Below are 12773 nucleotides of genomic sequence, written 5' to 3'. Positions count from 1 at the left end.
GTCAGTCAGCCCAGTTAATATGTATTGGTTATTTTTCTGCACATTTTTTAACAAATTCTGCTTTAAAGTGATGGGGACAGAATCGTCCATTTCGAAAAGTGAAAATGTGTAAGGCACCTATTGCCAGCTGTCATACTATCACTTCAACACAGAAAGAAAGGTGATAGCTTCTGAATGTGGTGATGAGTCATTTCCCTGATCATAGCCATTTCACATAACACCGCAGCAACGTTTTTTTTTCTTCTTTCTTTCCTGTGCATCCCCCATTCACACCACTGTTTACTCGCTACCGTGAGATAGCAGACCACTTTGCACCTAACGCGGCAAGCTGTTACCCTGTTTGACTTTCTGAAAAGGAAATGATGTCACCAGTGAGCAGCCATCTTGGCATGTATCTGCTGGCTGCTTCTCGGCTTGAAAGCAGAGCGCTCAGTTCCTGGAAGCTGTCAACCTGCCTGTAAAGCCTGAGGGAGATCCCATCATGCGTGATGGCAAAACAGGTGAACGAGCCAGACCCGAGAAAACCAATTTAGAGTTCCAGTGTTGTTGTTTTTTCTTCTTAATGTGGAGAAATACTCTGTCTTCCAGCTAGCACATACCATCTTCCAGCTAGCACACTGATGATTCACTGTAACATACAAAGATCAAAAACAACCACAACCACTCTGGTCTGTATTGTCAGACCTTATCCCAGTAGTTCTCAAACTTTTTCACGTCAAAGACCCCTAAACTGACACAAATTAGACCACGGACCCCCATTTAGTACGATTTTGTCTCAGGGTCCCCCACTAATAAAGATTTTTGCTTTTAGATGTTTTATTACGGAAAGTGTATGAAACCCATAACGAAAATAGTCATAGATTCTGTCATTGTGTTATGGATGGATAGTGAAAATAAATGGTTCACCTTTTTGCTGGCGACCCCTTGGAACCCCCTTAAGAACCCCTGGGGGTCCCCAGACCTCACTTTTTGAGAACCACTGGCCTAGCCCTTGTCCGGTGGGTGTGCCAACTAACCCAATTTTGTTGGACACTTGTTGGACTTATAGGATCTTATCTGGGTCGAGTGCAGTTCTGAGATATCGCGTGTAAAGGTTTGGCGTCCCAGCTGTCAAAACGGTTATCTAGTGAAATCTATCTTTATCCCTCAATGAAGCCTGCATCCCCATGGTACTCTGAATGTTCCCCATGGTACTCTGAATGTTCCCCATGGTACTCTGAATGTTCCCCGTGGTACTCTGAATGTTCCCCATGGTACTCTGAAAGTTCCCCATGGTACTCTGAATGTTCCCCATGGTAATCTGAATGATCCCCATGGTACTCTGAAAGTTCCCCATGGTAATCTGAATGATCCCCATGGTACTCTGAAAGTTCCCTGTGGTAATCTGAATGATCCCCATGGTACTCTGAAAGTTCCCCATGGTAATCTGAATGATCCCCATGGTACTCTGAAAGTTCCCCATGGTACTCTGAATGATCCCCATGGTACTCTGAAAGTTCCCTGTGGTAATCTGAATGATCCCCATGGTACTCTCAAAATTCCCCATGGTAATCTGAATGATCCCCATGGTACTCTGAAAGTTCCCTGTGGTAATCTGAATGATCCCCATGGTACTCTGAAAGTTTCCTGTGGTAATCTGAAAGTTCCCCATGGTACTCTGAATGATCCCCATGGTACTCTGAAAGTTCCCTGTGGTAATCTGAATGATCCCCGTAGTACTCTGAATGATCCCCATGGTACTCTGAATGATCCCCGTAGTACTCTGAATGATCCCCATGGTACTCTGAAAGTTCCCTGTGGTAATCTGAATGATCCCCATGGTACTCGGAATGATCCCCATGGTACTCGGAATGATCCCTGTGGTAATCTGAATGATCCCCATGGTACTCTGAATGATCCCCGTAGTACTCTGAATGATCCCCATGGTACTCTGAATGATCCCCGTGGTACTCTGAATGAGCCCCATGGTACTCTGAATGATCCCTGTGGTACTCTGAATGAGCCCCGTGGTACTCTGAATGATCCCCGTGGTACGCTGAATGATCCCCATGGTACCCTGAATGATCCCCGTGGTACTCTGAATGATCCCCATGGTACCCCGAATGTAAAATGTCAACATCTTGGGATAACAACAAATTGGCCCTAACCGAGTAGTGAGATCGGGCTCTACTGTGTCTGACTGAGGAAACTCCAGTTTCAATGACACTGGATGAATATGATTTAACGGTCAAATTTAATTATCAAGATGGATTTTACGCATAATTTAGACTAGACTGCATCAAATGTAATCAGTTTTGGCATGGCAATTTCATTTTAAAGGGTAAAAAAACTTTGCATTATCCCATCTTATTCAAGTCATGTTGGTTTAACAATTTCCCAACCATAAACCATCTATATTAATTCACTGGTTTATATCCATAATTATTATACATCAAACTCTTCAGCTACGTCTCACTCACAATGGCAAAGCGGTATAGTTTTAGCGATATCTGCTTGACACTCTTGTTTGAGTGTCAGCTGTAGGCTAAAGTTTTGACCTGCCTACACTAGCAACAGTAACTACATAAACGCACTCAAAGATTGTTATATGCCATATCTGATGCTATTTATATATCCTATATCCTGTAACTAGTGCTAGCAACTACATTGGGCAAATTATTTAGATGGTGATCCGATTGTGAAAGAAAGTGGAGAAAGTAAAATGATGCGTCATTAACTTTAAAAGATTCCCTATTTTCTGACTTGCACATCACTATTACAACCTTACAGGCTGCACTACCCTCTGTAACATTAACATGATTGAGGATGTGTAGATTGCTCAATTTTGATTAAATAAATAAATAAATTAACAAAAAGTCAGTTGAACATCATGATTCCGAGCTCCTGCCTTGTCATTAAATAGAATGTCTAAATAAGGAAACAGAGGGTCTTGTTCAGCAGGGCCTCTAGGTGTGATATAGCCTCTTTGGGAAGATCAAGGCCCCTGGGGGCTCTGAGAGGTTGTCATTGATGCCCAGCCTCTGCAGGGAGCATCCAAACATCTTTCTGTTCATCACTCCTGCACCAACCCATTTTTACATGACACATGAAGATGAAAGCAACCCCCCACTCAGGCATATTGTTCATTTGACATTTGAACACAGGCACAAAGGGAACATCACAAATTAGACATGTGTGTTTTTGAGGAAGTTGTGTGTGTGTGTGTGTGTGTGTGTGTGTGTGTGTGTGTGTGTGTGTGTGTGTGTGTGTGTGTGCGTGCACGCGCGCGTGTGTGTGTGTGTGTGTCTGAGGTTGATTTCCTATGACAAATTTTCATCAGCTGACTTTAGTGTTTTGTTCATGTTTTCTTAGCTGACTTTTCTTTGTTTCCACCCAGCCTCCCAGACAGACTTCATTGACCTATGTGAACACACACAGCGTGCAGACAGGAAGTAGCCAGCTCGCCGCCTGCCCCCCCCCCCCCATCACCCATGTCAGCACTTTGCAGTTTCAACTCCATCACTTCCCCCTTTTCAGAGAGCCATGTCCCAGCCACACTCGATCGTAGAGCGTGATTTGCATAATCAGCGTCGACACATGCAGTTTAGGTAGTGCCAGAGCAATCTAGTAAGAGAGTGGCATCAGCGCAAGTCCAAAATGCGTGACTCAGTAGCCAATGAATAGCCAGGAAGGAGGCTCACGCTACTTTTGAATGCTAAAATAAAGCAGATAGTGTACAATTTGATTCTTTAAACGTCGGACGCTTTCAAAGTACATCACAAACTGTCCATTTTGCTGCAACTCGACAGCGCTGCTTAATCCAGAACCTTACTTCCGGGAACTCTTGAGAGTAAAAAACTGGTCCATTGGAGTGAACGGAGATGTCGCAACTCTTCTACTATACAGCTCTGGGTAGTGCTGCGGTAATACAGGAACAAGAAGAAGAAGAAGAAGTGCGCGGTAGGCCTGGTGCACTTTGACTATATAATGTTGAGAAATTAGGAACTGACGTGGACATTGCAATTTCACAATTTACATGGAGCAGATATAATATGTGGCTGCTGGCTACTCTGTTTTGTGCAAAGAGTGTTTGGTCAACCATGCTCAGCATTGGCATTTCAACCAAACTAGTTAGGCTACACGACGGGGCTAAACTGCTTTTCAAGTAGCTCTCCTCTAGCACCCCGTTGCCCCCCTCTACTTCCTCAGCACTTCACTAACAAAATGATCTCATTTTACAATATAGGACGAATCAGCATGACGTCACTTGACACCCAGAAATGCAGAACCCCGTGGCAGTTAATAGTATGAGTTGTGCCAAACAAACGTTAATATCTCAAAAACTATACATCACATCGCTTATATTTTGACATTCTGAGCTCAAGAGTTTGATGTACAGTATAATATATGCATGTCGTGTTAAAGTTGTGTGAACTGTTGCAGGTTTTTAAATGTAAACAGTGTTAGCTGGCTAGAGTCAGACATTCAAGCCTCGCGCCACTTGGGCTCCATAGGGTTCCATTGCCTTTGCCACGCAGTGATGATTTGGTTCGTTTACCAAAATGCTGCTCGCCTGATCCCTTGTATATGATCAAATGAAAAGTTTCAATGAAAAGTTTCGAAATGAAAGTTTTTGGTGGTTATCTTGTGGCGTATCGCTCCAGTTGATATAGAAGAGGCAAATGCATACTGTATGGCGGCCATTTAATTTGGTTGTGACCCAATGTTTACCTGAAGGAAGATGACACGCTACAGTTTGTTGCTGCATACAGCCATTTACAGTTCTGGATGTATCACTATGGATTATTATATGGATTGAATCAATGTGTGTTAATGTTAATGTGAGGATGGAAAGGTTTGGATTTGGCCCGGGTGTTATGTGACCTTTAAGAAGTTAGATAGGCCTATGCTATCATACTAGCTTTTCTGTTGTTGTGCAAAAACTTTGTATCTTCCAAATGTCAACTTTTCAGGAAGCGAGAAAAAGTCTTATTTTTAGCTTGACGGCCATGGATCCCCTCAGAGGAGCATGTCAATTCTTTTTATTTCTTTGTATATTTTATTTTCAATTTTGACAATATATGAACAAAACACAAAACAAGCTCAGACAAAGGAAAAGAAAGAAAAAAACATACGTATAATATCAACAGTCATAATGTGATGCTACCATCCATATAGGGTGCTTATGTGCTTGTCATAGATGTCACGCATGGGGTCCCACAGAAAGTGTCCAACAGGAGCCAGCCGGGCAAGTCACTCGCCGTCCCCAACCTCATCGATGTAGGCTAGAAATGGGTCCCAAATAGCCAGAAACTTTTCAAGTTTGTTGGTTCTCAGAGATCTGAGCCTCTCCATCCTTATAACAGAGATCATGTCCATCAGCCACAGTTGGAAAGAAGGTGAAGAGGGGGACTTCCATTCTTTGAAAATAAGTTTTTTGGCAACAGTTACCCCCAGTATCAGAGACTGTTGCACAGCTGCAGGGAAGCCCAGAGAGGTCTCCGAGCAGCCGAAAATGCTCCGGCTGAAGGGTTATTTTGTAGGCCTTATGGTACCAGTCAAATATTTCATAGAAGAAGGAGAAGCATCCGTTGCTCTTTCTTTCAAGGCTCTTAGGTTCCTTAGTTGTTGTGTCAGCGACTAGAGAAATATTATTATGGTCACGGTCTTCTGTTTTGTGTTGGCAAAGATGCCGTTTTGAAGCTCTCTCTCCCCTCCCTCTCTCTCTCCCTCAAACAGAGACATCACATTTGTCTCCATCTGCCCCAGAATGCACCTATTCCCCGTTGCTCTGGGCCGTGTCACAGTGAGTTTGTCTTTCTCCATTAAAGCTCTGATGTTGTGGAAAGAGCCGAGGCCGACACTGCGCCGACACATTTTATTATTCATTACATTTCATTCTCTCTATCTCTGCCGCGTCTGGCCTATAGCTGCTGGCTGGGGCACAGGCTAACCCTGCACCCGCCACCTCATACTGTCTAGAAGCCTGCACTTCAACAACACAGACATGTGCTGTCAGAATCCCAAAATTAAGCTCAAATGTTTCATGTTGTTAAAGCCATGGGCAATTTTGTTGTTGAACAGGGTGATTATGATGTCATTTTATGTCGGATTATAACCTAATTATTTAAATCCACTCCGTCAACAATGCTGATGTGATTCATTTATGACAATTTCACCCACATAATCGCATTACATGCATGAGAGTCTAATTAAACATTAAAACGGCCTTTATAAGCCACTACAATCTGTTTAAAAAAAGGAACAAGGCTATGTGTGATTTGGAGATGATTTCATGATGATATCAGCACTATGATGCCTGGGTTATAAGGTCAAAAGTTGCTTCCGTGCATTCTGCTAACATGTCAATAATGTGTCTCAATAATGAAGTTTGATGATTTTATATCCTTGTTTATGTTTACTGTGTATTTTACTGCCTTTTACTGTACTTTGCTTTTAACAGGTGCTTGGCTATAAATGCTATGATACATGTCATCAGGCGTTGGCAAATGCTATAATTATGTTATCTGTCCCTTTATAAATATAAATGAAAATGAAAATGAAAATAAAGTTGTGTTACCATTTATGGACCACTTAAGTGTGAATGAGTGAAGCCAATCAGATCTTTTGCGAAATTCAAAGTAAACAACTGCAACAACTTACTTAGAATTTCGCAACAGACAGGAAGCCCAGGGGGGGTTTCTCTGTCACTGATGGAGCTGTAAGCAACTGAGTGGTTTCCCCGCGGCAGGAAGTAGAGCAAAAGGTATATGGGAAATGAAATGCGAACAGGGTTTAGCTATAAAGCATGAGGTGGCGCAACGAATCAGGGGTTAAAACTTGTCAGAGAGCTTGCGGCCTGGTGTTACGTACGCCGAGCACAGACACAGCAGCATGGAGACGCTTCTCTTTCTATTTCCTCAATTCAACTTTCTGGCCCCAAAGGAGGAAGCGTATTTCAAAATGCTTGGTCCAGAAGACCTGCAGACAGCAAGGATGAAAGACGATACTACCAGGTTGGTGTGTGAAGTTGATTTATTTTCAAATGCCTTCATCATGTGGAAGGGGGAAAGTTTTAATTTTGTTTTAGTTCTTTTTAGGATTTGTCTTTCAGCCAGGGGTCAGAAATTTGAGTAGTCCAAATATTTATCACAATAATAAGTAATTCAACAACAGTTGCTTGCTATATTTCGAAGTTATTGCATAAAGCCATCACTGGAGATGTGTACTGTTTGTGTGTGGTGTTGTTGTACCTTGTCTGAGTGTGATTGAAAGCCAGTGGAGCTGCTAGACTTCTCAAGGCTGCTGTCATCAACAGCCTCCCCGCTGCTGCTGACCTTTAGTGAGAACCTGCATAGTTGGCTTTTATCTTGCAGAAGTGTGATGGAGACGACACAAGAATGGCTTGTTTTGTAGGGCATCATGTGAATCACTTTATAAATGTCTGTGTGGGTACAGTGATAAATGGTTGGTTCGGAAAATAGCGCCCTGACTGGGTTGCAGCTGCACAGACAGCGTGTGAGACTTGAGGCACCTGCACAGACAGCATACTGTATGTGAGACTTGACGCACATTTTTTACTTTGCAGACTGAAAGACAAGGAGAGGAAGAGCCGACTAAGCCTCTTTCTCACCAGGTCAGGCTCCCATGAAAACGTCGGTCCAGATAAAAGGACAAACACAGCAGCATCCAGAAAGTGAGGCAACATCCAATATTTTCATGTACAGGCAATGTCATTTTGCAAATTGTTTCTTTATTAGGCTACCCTCAATTTCCGAGAAGTTCCATGGATCATTGGACGCTACAAGAGACATGGGGACTATCGACTTTTCAATAAGAATCCAAAATTCTTTTGCTGCACCATTAGGCAAAAGCTGACAAAATCTCTGATTTTTTTATTTTATTTTTTGCAGTATCTCACCGGAGGAAGCTTTGAAATGGAGTGACTCCTTTGAAGAATTGCTGAAGCATTCAGGTCAGATTATAGCCCAAAATATCTCAAATCACTGTGGCAAATTTCTGTCTCCAAAGTTTCCTCCTCTGTCAAACAAGTTGCCGTATTTGAATAGGAAACTGCTGTGTCGTGGAGTGCCATATGGGGCAATAAATGGCTAATGGAAAGAGCAGTGGAGGTTTCACTACATCTTTTTGTGTTGGTTGACGTAGATAGGAATACAGAAGCTGCTCAACTTCCTCATACACTCATAAGTAGCATTGGCAAATTGAACCATTTGAAGCACATCATCTGACAACACTTATTGAGCCACACTGTGACACAGACACTACTGTGCAGAGACCTTTCGAGGGGCAGGTGCTGCAGTGTTTAAAAGCGACACATATGCAGACCTGCCAAACTTGCGCAAATGTTTTTTTGAGTACCACAATAGTGTCACGCTTAGTTCACTTCACATGCTTTCCAACCACTTTGCTTAGTTTGCACACGGTCAGTATCCCCGCCATATCATCAAGTCATTTAACATAAACTCGTCAAAAAAGGTTTGGGAACTTGTGTTTGGATGATCGTATCTCTGCTGTCACTGTATCTGCAGTATTGTATCTTATCGTATATGAAAGCCTGTTCATTTCCCTTTACAACGCTCAAGTCTCATTTGTCAGGATGCTGCATTTGTGGGCTGAGCAGCACAGCTGATTATGCGAGTAGCGCTAATGTCAAAAATGACCAATTGCCAAGCCAATGTGAAACAGTGTATCCTCCTGTTGGTATTGATTCCATTGTTTTGAGTTGTTTTGGGGGATTGGATGATTGAACACTCTTATACATTGAAACTGTATAAAGGAGTACATCAAGCCCATTTTTAGTTATGAGTTGAGAAGGTTTTCTCCATTTACACATCCTACAACACTCCGATCTCAGAGAAATTCCAGGTTTGGTTTTTACCAGGTAGTATAACAGCTGTGTGCGCTATGCTGTCCAAACCCATTTTCTTTGTTGGCGCCACTCGAGTAGCTAAAGTGGAACCCAGGGAACACAGCGGTTGACAATAACGTCTCTCACCTTCCTCTGATCCAGACGGGGTGGAAACCTTCTCTCAGTTCCTCCGGACACAGTTCAGCGAGGAGAACATCGAGTTCTGGCTGGCCTGCGAAGAATACAAGACCATTGATTCGAAGACCAAGCTGCTGTCCAAAGCCAAATATATTTATACTGTCTTTATTGACTCAGAGGCCCCTAAAGAGGTAAGGACACGGCATGATTACTGAGCATAAGCTATACTATAAAGCTGCCATGTTCTGCTGCAAAACAGGCTACAAAGTGGGAGGCTGGAACAACACCAGTTCTCTACCATTGTCTTAGACATTCTCTGGGGGCCGTTGAAGGTGCGAACTGATGCACTGCGTAGCCATGAGCCTGCAGCAGGTTGAAAACAGTGCTTGCTGAGGTCATGCGTGCAGTGCAGGCGCCGCTGCTGCAGAACAGGCCTGGATACTTGTGTGCGAGCTGGTTGTGGTTTCAGACGCGGCCACCATGCGATTACACATTATGCTCTCAGGGCCTGAAAACAGATGTGACCGTTAGACGTGTCAGGTTTGGGGTTTCGACTTGCCGCTACAGAGCTAGAGAGAGGTCCACCCACACACTTTCAGTCTAAGATGTATAGGCCTGCATGTCATGTGTAAATATGTAAAAGAGAAGAGTCTTTGTCCTACAGTCACAAGAAAGCCTATGTCCGCTCGACTCATTTCCAAAGAGATCTACCGTAAATGCAAATCAGTGCACCTCAGGAGAAACATCTTGTACACACTACTGAGTTCTGCCCATGATGGTGTGTGGTATTAGCAATGCACAAGAATATCTTCAGAGTGGTTGTCATTATTTGTTGTTGCCATGAGCTATATATAGCTTCACTTCTGCGGCACAAGACTTTTCAAGGAAGAATAGGCTGTTCACTGAAAGATCATTCACAATGTGGGACTCCATGATTGTGATCAGCTCAATCAGCATCTAGCACGTACAACTCTCTCCCAAAGCTAGCAGCCAGAAAATCAACTCAATACAGACTTCTGAATCTAGTCGTTCTAGTCAGCCAAGTCACCGTTGGCAAGAAAACCTCTGGGATCTTTATCCTTCCTCTGTCCTTGTGTTCTTTTGTTTTTGATTTGCACTTTGGCCATTAAATACTGTCACATGCACCATGGAGGACACAACAAGCGCAACCCTTTAAGTCCACAGCGCAGTGGTGCTGGCCCAACGCCGTGGGAAAAAACATACAAGAACGCATTATCGATAGATCGCAGATATAGACTAAACTGTGTGAAATGATATAATGCAACTCCATGTGTGTATTCTGAGGTATTCTAGCAGATGTGACTGACACTTATTCTGCATGCTGTCTCGCGTTGATCTTACTGTGTCATGATCTCACCTCTCACTCAGGTCAACATTGACTACGCCACCAAGACGGACATCCAGAAGAGCATAACACAGCCCACCAAGAGCTGCTTTGAAGCGGCCCAGGTGAAAGTCTACAGCCTGATGAAAAAGGACTGCTACCCCAGGTTCCTGACCTCTGACACTTACCTGCGCCTGGCCAAGCGGAAGGGCCCCGCCACCATGTACCGCAGGAGGTCACGCTCCTGTGTGTTCAACGACAGAGGCGAGGCCACAGCTGAGTCTTCAGTCTGGTCATCGTAGGTGTGGAGATAACCTATTTTAACTCCAAAAGCAGTGTGTACTTAAACTACCCATCATCTACATCAGAGGTACTGCACTCTGAATCTTGTGGATACAACTTTGCGTGATCCATGACAATATTACTGCTGAAGTTACTCTATAGCTACATACAGTAACCAGCTAACCATACAGACAACTGGTTTTGATAGTCGACTATTTGACTAGTCTGTAAAAAAGCCCTAGTTGTCTGTATGGTTAGCCGACACTGTGCATCATAGTCGACTAATCGTTCATCTGTGGTTTTAAAATATAAATAAATATATTTAAAACAGATTTGTTCTTACTGCAGTCAAATAGTCACTATCTCCTGCTCAGACAAGTTGCTGGGGTTTAGCGGCTCATTTGTAAACAGCCTCTCAGAGCCAATCGAAGACTGCTATTTCACACACCCCCAGGTTGGTCCCGCCTACATTAGTTAACCCTTTACTGGCTGTTTTTGAGACCTTTTGGATGAGAATTGATCATTTTTATTGGGTGAAAAAAAATATGATAACTCGCATGATGACTAGTCGACTACCTTTTGGGAGTAGTCAATGACTTCTAAAATGCAGTCGTGAATACCCTATGCGACCACAGAGACTTGCTGAAATCAGAGGCGTTAGACTTCAGTTGATTGAATCCACCAGTAGTGCGATATAGAATATGAATCATCTTGATCTATTTCTTGTAAGCTAATTTGACTCATATCATTAAAATGTATTAATCATTGTACCCCAATGTCCAGCCCCCTCCAGATTCACTTGCAATGAAAGCCGTATTATCCCATATATGACGACTCCATACACTGCAACTTTAATGAGGGCTTTACTAAGGAGATGTTACATTTCTGATGTCAATTAAAATATTCTATTTCCTGAGGCAGAAAATGCATAGATCCTGTCTGAATACTAACATGACATTAATTAGCACAATAACTGTTTTTCACTTTGCTACCACTGTAACCTAATAATACTAGTGGACCCGTGGGAGTTAGACCACCCCCCCCTGGTCTGGAACACAGTGGTCTCCAAAGCAATTGATGATGTCACTTGATCATTCAATCAGTGAGTGATGTCATCAGTGATGATGTCACCAGATGATGTCATCATTGCTTGAGTGACATCACATCATTAGGTAATTAGGGCAAGTAGTAGGCCCTAATGACCTAATTAAAGAATCCAGCTCCATTAGGTCACCCGCAGGGGTGCTCTTTACACTTCCTGAAAGATTCAGCCCGATCACACGTAAAATGGCACACACACACACACACACACACACACACACACACACACACACACACACACACACACACACACACACACACACACACACACACACACACAGACACTTTGCATTCTTATTATAGTTAAGTATTAAATGATCATAAGTGTGGCTTTGCTGTTGTAAAATGTACATAATCTGTGAGTAATTATTCTAATAAACACTTTCTTACAAAAGCCTTTTTAAGGAGTCCTTTGCTGTCATTAATTAGTTTGCAGGACCACACCTATGGATGGATCCAAAATGTGTGCATATACTACACCAGTGGGTAAAAATGTGAAAATTTGGAACTCCCTATTTCAAATCGCTGAAAAATTTATAGACCTTATCAACTAACTATCACCACTCTGGGACAGAATTATTCATGTTATGGTTATATGTATGCATGGCCCATATTTCTTACAAAGACAAAATATGTAATCATTTCAATCTGTCACTGATCCCTCTGAGTTTCCCCCCACCCTCCTGAATATGCAGACTGCAGAGGGAAGGGTACATATGTACAAGCATAATGCCCTGTGGGCTAATGCCTACGGTAATGGCTCGTGTGCGCCACATGCTCACACACACACGCACACACACGCGCACACGTGCACACACACACACACACACACACACACACACACACACACACACACACACACACACACACACACACACACACACACACACACACACACACACACAGGGCTGATAATGGTCATTAACATACATCAGGAGTTCCAGTAGCCTTTGGAGTGATGAAGCCCAACTCAGCCTAAGTTACTGTCGTCTACAAAAACCTAAAAGGAATATCTTACAGTTCACATTGATTATGCATCAATAGAAGGCACTTGGCTGC

The 12773-nt window shown here is 43.0% G+C and overlaps 1 protein-coding gene across 1 annotated transcript; it reads left to right on the top strand.

Annotated features, from left to right (window-relative positions):
• Positions 1-6863: 6863 nt before the first annotated feature.
• rgs18 (regulator of G protein signaling 18) lies at positions 6864-12096 on the top strand. The gene is made up of 5 exons (XM_083659112.1): positions 6864-6995; positions 7568-7675; positions 7893-7954; positions 9011-9177; positions 10376-12096. Exons 1-5 carry the CDS (start codon positions 6874-6876, stop codon positions 10631-10633), a joined length of 717 nt encoding a protein of 238 aa, XP_083515238.1. The 5' UTR covers positions 6864-6873; the 3' UTR covers positions 10634-12096.
• Positions 12097-12773: the final 677 nt, after the last annotated feature.

The sequence above is a fragment of the Poromitra crassiceps genome (genome assembly GCF_964638095.1).
Source record: "Poromitra crassiceps genome assembly, chromosome: 23".
Classification (NCBI taxonomy): domain Eukaryota; kingdom Metazoa; phylum Chordata; class Actinopteri; order Beryciformes; family Melamphaidae; genus Poromitra; species Poromitra crassiceps.
The sequence above is the reverse complement of the archived record's forward strand: the minus strand, read 5'-3'. Positions and strand labels throughout refer to the sequence as shown.

Excerpts from the sequence above, each read along its gene's own strand:
- rgs18 (XM_083659112.1), top strand. The coding sequence starts at position 6,874 with ATGGAGACGCTTCTCTTTCTATTTCCTCAATTCAACTTTCTGGCCCCA. Across the intron at positions 6,996-7,567 it reads ATGAAAGACGATACTACCAG|ACTGAAAGACAAGGAGAGGA; the intron begins GTTGGTGTGTGA and ends TTTACTTTGCAG. Across the intron at positions 7,676-7,892 it reads AACACAGCAGCATCCAGAAA|TATCTCACCGGAGGAAGCTT; the intron begins GTGAGGCAACAT and ends TATTTTTTGCAG.